Source organism: Melozone crissalis, unplaced genomic scaffold (assembly GCF_028551555.1).
Source record: "Melozone crissalis strain CALT ecotype California unplaced genomic scaffold, PUWL_Pcris_2 ptg000014l_1, whole genome shotgun sequence".
NCBI lineage: Eukaryota > Metazoa > Chordata > Aves > Passeriformes > Passerellidae > Melozone > Melozone crissalis.
Genome location: NW_026535792.1, coordinates 2,642,577 through 2,656,963, shown reverse-complemented (window position 1 = coordinate 2,656,963; position 14,387 = coordinate 2,642,577). Strand labels below are relative to the sequence as shown.

General features: G+C 48.1%; 1 protein-coding gene across 1 annotated transcript; it reads right to left on the bottom strand.

The window, feature by feature from the left end:
* Positions 1-2,859: 2,859 nt before the first annotated feature.
* On the bottom strand, positions 2,860-14,019 carry CILP (cartilage intermediate layer protein). Its single transcript, XM_054273081.1, has 9 exons — positions 13,957-14,019; positions 12,319-12,442; positions 11,409-11,492; positions 10,585-10,638; positions 8,967-9,152; positions 7,544-7,858; positions 7,330-7,438; positions 6,734-6,891; positions 2,860-6,138 (listed from the first exon to the last, which is right to left on the bottom strand). Exons 2-9 carry the CDS (start codon positions 12,374-12,376, stop codon positions 3,560-3,562), a joined length of 3,543 nt encoding a protein of 1,180 aa, XP_054129056.1. The 5' UTR covers positions 12,377-12,442; positions 13,957-14,019; the 3' UTR covers positions 2,860-3,559.
* Positions 14,020-14,387: the final 368 nt, after the last annotated feature.

The window sequence follows — 14,387 nt, the reverse complement described above, 5'->3', positions numbered from 1 at the left end:
AGTTATTTTATGGAGACAAAGAAGGTAAGATTAATTTATTTTTTTATGGAGAAAGTCTTCGGCATGCTATTTTTGGCATGGTAGAGAAGTTTTAAATGGAACTGGTGTTCCCCAGGCAGCTGTTAGCCAAAATGTCTCTTTGGAAACTTTGCTTTCACCTGGCTCTGCAGGGATTTAACTCAGTAAGTAATGAAAATCTGATTATTTTTGCAGAACAGACAGAACAAAAATAGGGCATTCACTGATGAGCTGTGGAATAGCATGTCAGGGTTGACTCTGGAACACAGACACAGTGCACAGTGATTCGATCCCCCGTACCACTGATGGGGTTGAGTACAGCTACCCTGGCCATTGGAATGGGATCTTAGGAAAATAAAACAGCTGTCCTCCTCTCAGAGGAGAGAGGGAAAGCAACAGAGGTATTGACAGACCCAATGTCCACTATGGCTCAGTTTAACATCACTGAGACCAAATTACTGGCAGAACTGCAAAATATTTGGGCACCAGAAGGGCTCTGGTGTTGGATAGGGATGATTTCATCATGGATTTCAAATAAATGTTAGTAGAGGGAGTGATATTTCCTAGGATGCCGGTGACTCACGGTTAGATGCATCTGTTTCATGTTCCGCAACCTTACTACTCCCCCTGCTTCCTAGGAAACCTCTTTATTCCTGTTTTCTGAATACATTACAAATAAATAAAAAGTATAAGTGACTAATCAGAGAAGTACTTGAGCCTTTTTATAAAGTTGTTTGCAAAATCCCCCAATAATTTGCTGGTTGAGGCCAGACAAGAATCTCTCTCCTTTTGTTTATCCTATCTGCTAGTGTCCTGATGGCTTCTGGGAAGCAATAGTTTCCTTCAAAAACAGGAGGGATAGGTCACTGGATTTATCTCTGGATTGGAAACTAAGTGACCTTAATGGGAGATGCTTTGCCATTAGCCACAAACCTGCTGATGTTGAGGAGCCAGGTCTCCTTCTTCAGCCTGTTCCTCAAGGTTGGTGGTCCAAAGGCTAAGGCCAAGGGAGGAGCTGAGTCCCAGCCTTGCTGCATTCCTCCAGCTGATGCTCTCTGATATGTGGGAATGTACGTTGGGTTTCAGGCTGCAGAAGGGACACAGCCATACACTGACCATAAACACAAGCTGGAGGAGTCAGAACTGACACTGAACTGTAGCATAAAATTTGTGTGAGTAGCAGATGCCAGGACCCTGCAGTAGCTTTGCTCCTATGTAAACTTTTTTAGTGTATTTGGGATGGTGGCTCATCAGTAACAGTGAAGTGTTAGCACTGAGTGGTGGTTATGTCATGGTTGTTTTCTGTTGGTAGTGCTTAAGCACCCGTGATGGAAACCTCTGTCTTGCTCCGTGTCCAGCACAGTCTGCCAGAAGCCTCCTGGGAGAGCTCAGGGACTCAGTGAGTGCACAGATTAGTTTGTTCCTCCAAGTCAGTGCTAAGCTGCAGAGGGGGACAGTTTGGGGAAACTTGGAGAGCTTCTGGCTGTTCCAGGCTGTAGGGCCGTGACTATTTCAGTGCTGTTAAACACACTTTTCTCCCCAGAAGGAAGAGCTCTGTAGTCTGCTGTGTTTGACTGGCAAGCCCACATGCAGCACAGGGATCAGATCCTCAGCCTGCTTTCATCCATTTATCTCTTGGGTTTGTCTGTAGAAGTCATTTGTGTTACTTCACTTTCAAAGTGATGAAACAAAGTTTGGGATTTGGCTGTCTGTCTGCAGAGGAGGAGGGGAGCAGAGGGAAGAGACATTTCCCTGCACAAGCCAAGAGCTCTGTGGGAAGGTCCAAGCTAATGCTCCCCACTGGCCGCCTTGGCTCCAGCTCCTGCCAAGCCCTTGCAGCAGACTAGACACAAAAGAAAACACACTGAGTCTAAATTCATTGGTATGAAGAGGATGTGCCAGAGTATTCCACAGCTCTTCCTTTTCTACTTTTCGTTGATAACTGTCAATTTGCATAAAAGGGTGGATTATTAAGGTTTTTTTTTAACCTGTTAAAGCATAATTCAGCCTGTCCTGTGTTGAACCTGAGAACAAGCTTGCTAAACACTGTTGAAATATTCCTGATGCTCTTGATGGGAGTGGGTATGGCAGCATAGGCCTAGAACTGGTTTCATATCCATAGGAGGGGATTAGGTAGGAATGGGAAATCCGTGTTGGAGCATGTGTTTGAATTCCAGTTTGCATCCAATTGCACTGCCACCTTTTTATTATCTCTCTTGGTGGGAGTTTTGGTGTCAGAGACTTGCTGGTTTGTCTGCACCCCAAAATTTTATTGCCAGTGTTTGCCTGTAAACACAAGGTGTCTTCCATGCTGTGAGGTCCTTGATTTCACTCTAGGAAGGGTAGGGGTGGAAAGGACAATTTAATAGGTCCCTTGGAGAGGGATCACTGACCCCTTCTGTGGCCAGCTGTACCTTCAGCTAAGAGCAGCTTCTTGCCAGCTCCTTATGCTCACTGCTGCTGAGTGTGGAGGGAAGCCCATCTTCTCCCTATCTCCACCCAGCACTGCTCTACATTGCCTGGTTTCCTGTCATCCTTAAAGCACAAATTCCCAGCCCTCCTTTCCCTCTGTCTTGTGCCACTCCTTAATTCATCCCTGCCCAGACCTGCTGCTCTGATTCTCCCAGAACCATTGCTGACTCTCCACTTGTCAAGCTGGGGAGAGATTCCCTGACTGCAGCATGTCATGGACAAACCCTGGAGCTGCAGGAGAACCAGGCATCCACAAAACCCCTCACACATATCCAGCGTCAGTCTCATAAAGTTGTGACCTGTTTGTGAACAGAAAGATGAAATCCTGCAGGTTATTCTTTGCTCAGCTCTACTTGTGGTTTATTTACTTGGGCATTTCAAACACAAAAGTGACACACATTGTCAAAGTTACAAAATTACTTTTTTTATTAACCTACCCTATCAAAGAGCATAGATTTTCTTGTCAAACAATGCAAGAAGCAAGAGAAAAGTTATCTGTATCTATGTGGAGCCTACAAATCCAAATGGCTTCTCTGTGCTATTGAGCATGTGAGTTCTTAGAAGTGCAGCTGCCAGTAGTTTAGCTTGAATACAGTCATTCTAAAACAAGCTAGAAATAAATAAAATACTTACATTTCAAGTACGAAACCTTGCAGTTGAATTCAGTATGAGGAAATCAGTTTATTCCTTTTCATGTTACCAACTACTGTACAGGTACTTGGGCTGGCAAAGTCTGCAGATGCAGAACAGAAGAACGTTTTATGTACATGACTTAACTGAATCATATGTTTAGTCTTCTCTTTAGGCTATCATGTGAAGCTGTTTAATGTCAGGCAGAAAGAAGATTTTTATGGATGCATTTAATAAGACACAAACTCACTACCTCTGCTGGCCCCCAGTTCTCGCCTTACGTCTTTTCTTTCAAGTGGGGGAAAAAAATGGCACCTTAATTATGTCTCATAAATAATGACACCTACCAGCCTTCAATTACGTTATTTAGCAGGTTGATGTTACTTTCAAATCATATTTAATTGAACATGAGTGACTTTACCAATGCTCCTACACAGCTCTAGTAGGTGGGACGTTGACCCGTCATCGGGATCCTGGCTTGGTTGTTATGGCGGCTTGCCGGTGGCCTCTGGTACACAGGGCTTTGCCCTGGCAGAACCAGGATGGACTGCTGGCCCGAGTCCCTCGGAGTCTGCTGGCTCCAGTCCCTCGGAGACTGCCGGCCCGAGTCCCGTGGAGACTGCCAGCCCAAGTCCCCCAAAGACTGCTGGCCTGAGTCCCTCGGAGACTGCCGGCCCGGGTCCCTCGGAGGCTGCCGGCCCGGGTCCCTTGGAGACTGCCGGCCTGGGTCCCCTGGAGACTGCCGGCTCGGGTCCCTTGGAGACTGCCGGCCCGGGTCCCTTGGAGACTGTTGGCCCAAGTTCCTCTGAGACTGGAAGATGCTTTGCTCTGTCGTGCTCCTCTCTGAACAGGTGAAAGTCAACCCAATGCCGACATCGCTCTTCATGATTCTGGATGTGCCATCAGACGTGCCATCAAAACACCTGCCCAGGGCAATTTCCTTGGCGATCCTCGGGTCTTGATCAGTGACTGTGTAGATGCCGTAGTTGTGTCCCAGCGGGTCAAGAGGTGCCAGCATTGTGTACTCGCTGGTGTCGTTGTTGGTGGCCATGGGGAGGTGGTTCACCAGGTACTCGTGGAGCATGCTGTTGACGCTCACTCGGCGGCAGTTGCCTTGTGGGATCACTTTGACGAGCGTGCGGTCCACGCGGTCCTGGTCGAAGAGCATTCCGCTGCACTTGAACTCCAGGCAGGCTGCCGACACGTCCCGCTGCTGAGGGTCGCGGATGCTGCGCACGTCCCGGATGCCGTACAGCTGGCCGATGGTGCGTGGGTGTGTCCCACCCATGTTACGAGATCTTACATTCACTTCTTGGGGTCCGTTTATTTTTACTTTAATGTAGCATGCTCTGAATTCCATGGGCTTGGGCCACCATGCCAGGTAGTCATCAGTCCAGCTCATGAGGTCATCTTCATTGAAGGGAACAGTATTGAAGTCATACCGGTCTCCTTCTATCCTATAAAACCTGAAGTGAGCAGCACTGTGTGGAGCTTCCTCGCATTCACTGAGGTTTTCATAGGCATAAATAGGGCCATTGTTCTCTTCTGGGGAATTAGGGCTTGGCTTGGCCATGTTAATGCTGAATGCTGTTTTCTTGATGTTGGGGTCCTCATGGTCTGTCCTCCTGTAGTTAAGCTTGTTGAGGTATGGCTGTGGGACCCCAATAGCAGCAGGGTTGAGTTTGGGAGCAGAGGGCACAGCTTCGAGCTCTTCACCCCCCAGGCTTGCCAAGATGTAAGCTCCGTAGGCTTCGGGGTTTTGCTCATCGCAGAAGGCGGGCACACAGGCGCCATTGGGACCAGTGACTACGCTGTCAAAACGGCCCCATGCTCTGGGGTTGGAGGAGAACCCTGGTTCTGGCTCCAAGTTTATAATAGAAATCACAACCCCTTGGATCTGCTCACTTTGCAGAAATCGCTCACTTCTGTAGGCTCGTACTTTGACGTAGCACCGTCTGCTCTCAGGGACATCCAGGTTAAAAAGACGCCTCTCTTTGATCTCCATGTTCCCAACCAAAAAGGTTCTCTCCTCCCTTTTGCGCCGTGTGCTTTTCTCAAGGTTGAAGTCCCCTTCTTCCTCCCATAACCCTGTCTCTGGGTTCAGGGACCAAAGCTTCATCTCTTGCACATGCTCTGGCATCTTGACCTGAGCAGCATCCAAATGAACCTTCACCTTTTCTGCATTGAGGGACTCAGTGCCACGTTCATCTGTGAAGTCCACAGAAAACATGCCGTACGTGCGGAGCGGAAATACATCTCCTTCCTCATCTACAAAGTTCAGGTCACTTTGTGTCACAGGGGCTGTAGAGATGTTTCTTGGGTCCAGAAATGTCACACTGGCTTTCACTTTGCCACTGTAGACCTCTCCATTTTTCCTATAAAATGCATTGGGAGGAATTTCTAATTCAGCAATTGGATCATCTTCTTCCATTTCCCCCAAAGAAATCACATTGGTTTCGGTGGATTCCAGTGTAACAGGGGCTTTCTTTCTCAGTAGCTTGATCTCATGAAATACAGCACCTCCATTTTCCTTGAAGGGCAGAACTTTTGTTGTGTTTACAAACTTCTGCAGCCGGTCCACAAAAGTTAGAACCAGTCTCTCCATATCTGCTGGGACGTGGATGGAGAAGGTTCCCTTGTAGCCAGTCATACTCACTCTCTTGTTCCCCATGTAGATGTGGCCAAACCTCAGTGGCTCACCATTATCTGCTGCTGTGGCTCTGCCTCGAACCATTATTTTGGTCTCGGTGCATATTTTGCAACCGCATTCAACGATGACTTTAGTGGGGAGCGTGTAGCCATCGCAGGAGATGTCCCTGGTTTCCATCTTGGATACCCCACAACAGTAGGAGACATTGTCCTTACACCGAAGTCCCTTATCCAGCTTCCCCACACAGGTCTTTGCTGGGCACTTGCCCACGTCGTAATAGAAGGAGTTTGTTGCTTTTTGGAAGCAATCGTGAGGAAGTCGGATGAGGTGGCTTTGGGGTTGGGAGTCACAGGCTGCCTCTTGTCTTCCTGTTGAATAGGATTTCTTAATGAGCAGCATGAAATAATTGTACAGTTATCATTATGTTGTCTGAAACCTCAGAGCTAAACATTGCTTCTAAAAGCAGTGAGGTTTTTGCAGGATTTTGGTGAACTGGTTAACTCATTTCAGTGAAGCAAGTAGCTCAACTTTAGCTGTAGGACCCTGATTAAGAGCTGTTTGCAGAATCCTCCCTGCTCCTGCTTATCAACTTTCGTTAGTCTCAGCTACATGCTCTGCTGCTGCCTGGCTTTTTGACTATGGCAAGACTAGAATATATCCCAAGACTTTAAAAACAACCCTAAACAAGCAGAAATGTTCCCATGTCAGGCAGCAAGTACAATGAGAAATCTCCTGACAGGAGCAGGTTGAGGTTGATAGGCCACCTGCAAGCCAGAGCTCTGGTTTGTAGGGAGCGTCTGGTTCATAACCAGCTCACTAAAGCTTATCTGCAAACAGATGAGTGACATAAACCTCAAGAATTTTTCCTGTGGCTTTTCTTTACCAGATGTATAACAGTTTCTGGTTCCTGCACACCAACACCTCCCCAGCTGCTTGGAGAACACCAGGCACATTTTCTCTTACCTATGACAGCCAGCTTGGCAACTTGGGACTTTGCTGACCCCCCAGCACTGCTGGCCTTGCAGAAATACTCTCCTGACTGTTCTCTCTTCAGGTTCTTCAGAATCAGGTTGTTTTTATATTTGTACAACGAGGGATCCAGCAGTGAGCCATTGTGGTACCTGCCAGGAACAGTTAAGGGACAGAAACTGACCATCTGGCTGGGGCACAGCAATGGCCTAATCCTGCATCCTACTATGTGGATTTTGCCAGATTTCCTGCCTCAGTTTCCCTGAGGTTTTAGTTTGGCTAGGTGGCATCACCTAAAAATTTTCCCCCTACTTTTGGCAGTACTGTGATTGCTGGACAGCCGGCAGGGAGGCAGAGCTGCCAGTTGTGTCTGATGAGTTTTTTAAACTCTTTGTGTATTTTTCCAGTGAATCCCTCAGCAGATGACATTGCTGTGCCATCTTAAGGAAGAGGATCACTTGCAGCCATCAGTTCTCAGTGCATTTAACTGTTTTATAACTAAACCCCCAATTTATGGAGATTGTAAGGAAATAAAACTGGCATCCATGGGATAGCTAAGACTTCTGGCAGATCAAATTCAAGCTCCTTACCAGAGGTAGCGGTCGGGAGCTGGGCTCCCTCGGGCATCACAGCAGAGTGACACACTCTGTCCCACTCTCCTGGCTTTGTCCTCAGGGCTCCTGAAAACATAGGGTTTGCCTGCAGGAGAAGGAAAATGTCATCTCATTACTCTTCCTCTCATAAAACCACAGTTTATTTCTGGTGCCTGCGTAAGGCTTCCTGCTCCCCCCTCTTTGGGGCTACCTGATCGGTGCAGCTGCACTTGGATCGCCAGGTTTCTCCGGTTGCTCTCGGGCACGGTGACAGTCGCTGTTGCATATTTGGCTTTCTTTATTTTAAGGGTGTTTTTGCCATCAGGACAAACCCCTGGGATCCTAAACATGCCTCTGTTATCAGCCATTGTCAACAGCTTGAGTTTCTTGGCTTGCAGGTAGACCCGGGCATCGGCAGCAGGTGACCCATCCTCAAGAGACACCTTCCCATGCAGCGTGGCATCCTCACACATGCACGTGTCACAGTCAGCGTTGACATGGCCCATGGGGCAGGTGATGTTGCAGGCTGGAGGAGAAGCAGACAGGTCAAAAAATAGCCCCAAGTTCCCAGAACACTCACAGCGTGTTCTTGCATCTGCTTTTCATTTAGATGCAATAAGGCAAGTACTTCATAAGGAGTAAATTGTATCCAAAACATATTTTTCCTGATTACCCACAGCTGTGCATTAGAAAGGCAGGGACGATGTCATTTTGAACCTGACAATTAGTAGAAAGCAGCCACGTGGATATAATTACAGCTAGGAACTGTTATTTACCTTCCCCAAAGGGCTGAATTTCAGGGGAATTTGAATCCAGATCAGCATGTGAGCTCTTAGCTCAACCCTGGCAAGATTACAAATTCAATGTCATAAACTTTCTAGGTTTCTGTTACCAGTGTATGCTCAGAAGTTGTGATTTTGGTCTATCCCAAAAGCTGTCTTCCCTTATTCAATGATATCCTGGCTTGGGCAGAATGTGGGATAATTGCCAAGTGAGCATTACCCAACAGGTTTAACATTTGGGCTTACAAGTACTATTCTAGTCTCATTTACCTATAGTTATTAATCCTAAATAATCATCTGTCGTTTCTCAAGGCTCAGGTCATTACTTTTACAATCACAGAGCATCCCTGTACAGGAACTATCTGATATTTCAAAGATGAAAATAAATGTAAGAAACCAGAGAAAACCTGAAACAACTTTTCTGCACAAAACATATTTTGAGAATTTTTTCAGAATTATTTAGTTAAAAGGAGATTATAAGAATAATAAAATTAATTACAAGCCCCTTCAGCAGGGACTATGGCAATTTGATATTCCTGAATCATCTCTTTCCTGGGGGTTTTATGGAGACAGCTGTCTGCAGTCACTGACTCTACCTTGAGTGCTGCTGTTATAAAAAGATTAATGGGATTTTTTTCTATATCCCCAAGATATTGTGAATCCCTGTTATCTTTCTGTTTGGCTATAAAGTCACCCTGCTCTGCTCTTTGCACTGTCCAACCCTGCTTGGAAATCACTAAATTCTGTCAGAGGAGAGAAAGATGGTAAAATGACAGCAAAGGGAGTTCAACACCTGGGCAGTGGTGAGACCACGACATCCTCCCCTGCCCATGAGTGAGTTTAGAGGAGCACCTGAGCAAACATGTCCAATGCAGAGCCGCCCTTCCTCAGTTGCTTCATTACAGTGCACGCCCCAGAGAGGCTCAGCCAGGCAGGATCTGGTGCGCTTCTGCACCCCGGTTTGGCCACACTTGGCTGAGCACTCGCTCCATTTCGACCATGGAGACAAAAACCTTTTTGAATCTTGCACCAGTGGACCTTGAATAACATCAGTGGTGTGTTACTGAGAGACACATTACACATAGAGCTGCCCAAAAACGGGCAGTTGGGTTTTAGCAGCTTCTACAGAGCTCAGACTATACATTTGGATATTACATACCACATGGATTAAACAAACTCAGAGCATGTTCAGGGAGCTGGGAATTAAAGCATGAGAAGGCGTCTGAAGGCTTCTGGCTTAATTCCCTGCAGGCTTCCAAATTCAGGATGATTAAGATAAACCCAGGGGGAGCAAAGTGCAGGCAGCTCATGCTTAGTGTTGAATAACTTTGGCTTAAGGAAATCAAACACACATTCTCGTTTGAATGTTGTTTGGGGGACAGCACTTGTCTGTTTCAAATGTGGTTAAATGTTTAAATAGAAGGCAAAATGATTAAATAGTTACAAAAAAAGGATAAAATTGTTGGTATGATCATGTTGAATGTCTTTAACCAAATTTCAGCATATGTTTTCTATAGGGGCAACGTGTGTCCTATTGTGAGCACCACTTTTACTGAGTGCAAACCAAAAGCTTAAGATGCTACCGAGCAGGCTGAACATGTCAGGAGGCAGCTGATTGGTAAAACAGAAAATTTGCAAAACACATTGGGAGTTTAATATGAGGTTATATTTTTAAAGGAATTTCTTTAAACAGGCTACTAGATGTTATTAATTTAAGCTACTTTGAATGGATGAGATCCACTCCAAGTCTGTGGTTTGGGCTTTTTTAAAAATGACAGTGTTCTAATAATGTTTATGAGGATGCACTAGTGACCAAAGTTTCTAAAAATGAAGTTTCTTGGAGACGTGTGCTATGTCATCTCCCATACCTCTTCTTCCACACAGTTTGTAATGGAGCAGGTTGATTTGTTTCCTAGAAAGGCAGACAGGCACAGGGCTGGACTGTTCAAATTGTGAATGGGTGTTTGAAAACAATCCTGGCTTATAAAAGCAGGTGGGTGGAAAAGACCCTTTAAATGAGAGCAGATATGGGAATGTCATGTCTGGGAGCACTTAAATGGGCAGGGTTTTAATCTGTTGGCACATCAGCATCTCTAGTTCAGCATACCAAGTAGTGGGATCCATGACTTATTTAGCAATTTGAGGCATGCAGGAGGAGGTGGGCTTGGGGACGAGATCACATCCTGTGGATGAATGCCTATTTGTGCTTGCCCCAAGCAAAAACTGAATGTGCAACAGATTAAAGCGGGATCTCAGCAAGATCCTAAGCTTGTTTGGGATCAGCTGCTTTAATCTGCAGGGCTGCTGATGATAGGAAATGAGCAGGGGAATCCCGGGCATTATCTAAGTAGCGTTTTGACAGCAGAAAAAGCAGAACATGGAGGATGAGGGAGAAGCTGAGGGATGGAGCATTGGTGGGGATGTGGGAAGGGACAGGGCTGGCCCGTGGCACTGGTGGGCAGGAACGCACTGCGTCTGACGTAGGTGAAGGTGGGGTCTCCCCGGCGAGAGCTGCTCCTCGTACCTGTGGGCAGAGGGGAGATTCAGGCAGGGTTTGCCAGCCAGGGAGCCAGCCCCAGTATCACTGCCTTGTGCCATCCACTTTCAGGGGAAAACTATTTTGCCAGTGGGCTTCAAAAAAATACCTCTCAGCAAGTGGAAGGGACCTCTCAGTGTTCATAGTTTTGGTGCTTTGATTCTTCCCAGTGGCTAAGAGAGCTGCTGGGAGTTAGGCAAAAGGATGGGAAAATCCCCAAATCCTTCAGCATGACCAGCATGGCCAGCCCTTTAAATTTCAGCCTGCTGAAATTTAAATTCTTGGTTCTGGACAGTAAAGATGAGAGGTCGGGGCATCTCCCAGGGATTAATGAGCAGAGTGGGCTCTGCAGGTTAATTAATTCCCCCCAGGCTTTAATTCTGAAGGAATGGTGTCACAAACCACCCAGGGGGTGGGGACAGGCTGGGCAGGGTAGGGGCAGGTCAGAGCGTGTGCTGGCCCATCCCTGGGCTCCTCTCACCCTCCCAGCCTGCGCGTGCCTCCCGCAGGAGCTGGGGCTGTGGTCACACGTTGACCTTCCCTTTTCCAGGAGAGGAGCCAACAGCATGTGTCAGTGATAGCCAAAAGCCTACAGGAGGTCATGGATGATTAACATTTATTCCATTGCCTAAATCATAGAATCATAGAGTGATTCTAACCCTAAATGTCCTCTTCTACTCAAATAATACTGGTTAGTTGTAAATTGTTGGGAAAATTGTCCAGTGAGGAAAATCCACCCAAGATGGGAATTAACTTACTCTCCAAGCTGAGCATTACCAGCGGGCTGAAGGTTCTCTGTCCTATCTGGATCCTGCTGAGGGCTGGTTTCAGAATCCTTTGTCCTAAGGGTCAATAAATGAAAGAATAAATTAGATTCAAGGAATTGGACATCCTTAGGCTCAATATTACAGCTTTCCCATTGGACTGTGTCTGGTTAGAGCTCCTGTAGGATGCAGTGCAGGAGATACCAAGATAGGGACATAATGGATATGTCCCACAGCATCACTGCAGCTCAGATATGATACAAATTTTCTATTTCCCTTATCACCCAGAAAAACTTTTTTGTACTTCCTGTGTTGGAGCAGCTCAGATCAACTAATCTTTTTATAGCTGGAGAGATAAAATATGTCCCTCCTGTCCATGTGCAAAAAAAATTTAATCCAAAGTGGATAATGTTGGTTGTTTTTATGGGACAAGGGCTGGTTTCTGAACTTGCTGGCCACCTGCATGCCTGAGGTGAGGGGAGCTGATGGCCCTGGCTGGTTCCTGGGGTGCTTGCTGGGAATTGGGAAGCTAAGCCCCAGCACCAGCTCTCCCCTGTGCCCAGCTCTGCCCCTGTCCTCCTCTGGGTGCAGACTGGACACTATGGGATCTCAGAGACAGCAGGCAGGGGTGATCCTAGCATGATTAGTGGGCTGGGGAGCTCATCCCTGGCCAACCAGAGGCTCACTGAGTTGCAGACAGGCTTTGCTCAAGCCCTGGGGGCTGGATGGGAGCCAGTCCTTGTGTGGAAGTTGTCTGGCCGGGCGAACGCCGCAGTGACCCAGGGCAGCGCCCGGCATCGATGTCGGGCTGCGGCTGCTGCCTCAGCGGCTGCCAACAGACATGCCTGCACTGGCGTGGGCAGGGGACAGAGCAGAGACCAGAATGGAAACGTTTAACCTTCACCTAAAACAGACGTGGCTCCCCAGAGGAGGAGGAGGATCCAGCCTTTCATGGTGACCATCGCTGTGTCCAGAGGTGACCAGGGGATTCCTGGAGTTTCCGCAGCCGTCCCACGCTTTCCCCAGTCCTGCAGAGACAAGCCCAACTGTGTCAAAGCTCACCCAGATCCTGCTGCTTTTGGGGAGCTTCTCCCAGGCTGAACCACTCCAGAACATGCCACAGGGGCACTTATACCCCCTGTTCACCCACCCCCAGCAGCTCTTCATTTACCTCCCCAGTGGGGAGCAGCAGGGGCTCCACATCTGTGCTTGCATCCCCCCTGCTTCTCACCATCACATCTGAGCCCAAATCTATTTTGCAGAGCCCTGCTTTGTAACAGCATCTCCTTAACATGCCTAGGAACAGCTTAACTACTTCTGCAGGGATCTCTCACAGCCCACACAGCTCTGGAGGCCCCCCAGCACCCAGATCTGCTCCCCACAGGAGCAGGGACAGCCCCATGCCTCCATCCCTCTGCCTGCAAACTGGGCATAGTGTGAGGATAGCATCTTATCCCACTACATCCCAGAGTGTGAGGAGAGGGAAGGTTCCTGAGCACTTCTGAAAGCAGAAAAACCCATGCACAAGCCAAGTCTTTCCTGCAAATGTAGCAAGAAGCTCAATATTTTCCTTTTCCCACAGGCACAAATGTGGGACGGGTTTTGTGTCATTCTTCACCAGCTCAGCCACTTCAGATTTTGTTTTCAGTGAGTCCCTTTGCCCTAGAGCATCAAGTATTTGGGTATTTAATTTCTGAAAAGTACCTGTGAAGCTGGTGTTATCCCTAGTGACACCAGCTGGAATTCCAGGTGCTTTATTTTATGCACCCAAAATTAATGAATTGGGAGGAGGGGAAAATATTGCCCTAGTCGTTTGGTGCCTCAGTTTACCCATAAAATGGGGCTGACAAAGAGCAGTCACTGGCGAGAACACTTATCTGTAAGTGGTACTAACCATCCCCTCTGGGACCAGGGAATGTGGGACTAGGAAATACTTTGATTATGGCTCAGCAAATCCCAGTCAAGCAAAAATAACAAGCAACACATGAGCGGTGTTTTGTGGGCTTACGGTGGGGTCATGAACTCTCAGCCAGACAATAACCAGGAAAAAATTAATCCTGTTTCCCACTTGGCAACTATTTTTGGAGCTGACTGCAACTTGTTCAGCACTGGGTTTGGGATTGGGATACATCCCTCCGTACCCAGACACACGATGCTGAAAAAGGGGGGTTCAAGCGGCCGGGTTTTGGCAGCAGGGAGGGTTTGAGCTGTGTCCCCTGTCTGGCTGTGCGAGCCAGTGTGGGACAGAGCCGCGGGAGATGAAACAGCCCCACGTGAGCAGAGCTCCCAGAGCCCCGCTCCAGCTGTCCCGTAACCCTTCCCCAAGCCCGTTCCTGGGACGAGGAAGGGAGAAGCGGGACGCAGGGAACTGCATCCCCATCCATGTTTTTCAGCCTCTGTGCCGTCATCTGCCCAGTAATTAATTTCCACCTCACCTTCAATCACAGCTACTCTTAATTACGTCGCCTTAACACAAAAGAATTCTATAACCACTATCTGCCACAGAAGTGAAAACAGCAGGATTGGGGTTTTTTTCTCTTACCTAAAAAGCCATAAAAACCCCACTTAAGGAGAGTCCTGTCTTTTCGCCACAGAGCCGCCAGCCGAGCTGAGATCCGCGGGCGAGACGAGGGCTTGTCAGCTGCGTGTGCAGGGATTTGCAGCCGGCTGGGAAGAAGAGAGAGCTGCGGCTTCCCGACACCTCCCCTGCGCCGAGCGGAGCCGGGCTGTGTGCGAGCCGCCCGCCGCCGAGGCAGCGAGGGCGCTTATATAGCCCGGCGTGCAGCTCAGGGGATGGCAGCGAGCCACCGGCCGCGAGCACAAACAGATCGGACGCGCGAGGAAACCGCAGCCTGAATAATCCCTTAATAAGGTGATGGTAAACAGAAACCTGTGGCAATGCTGGGGTGGTTGCTGCTGGTGGTTGGACAGGGCACGGTGTGGGTACCACGTCCTGGCGTGGGCACCGCATCC

What these genes read in the sequence shown, in the direction of transcription:
- CILP (XM_054273081.1), bottom strand. Translation starts at nt 12,376, where the DNA reads ATGGTCACCATGAAAGGCTGGATCCTCCTCCTCCTCTGGGGAGCCACG. An exon ending in AGTGCAGCTGCACCGATCAG is followed by an intron (nt 7,439 to 7,543) that starts GTAGCCCCAAAG and finishes CTTCTCCTGCAG; the next exon opens with GCAAACCCTATGTTTTCAGG. An exon ending in TGCCAAGCTGGCTGTCATAG is followed by an intron (nt 6,139 to 6,733) that starts GTAAGAGAAAAT and finishes CCTATTCAACAG; the next exon opens with GAAGACAAGAGGCAGCCTGT.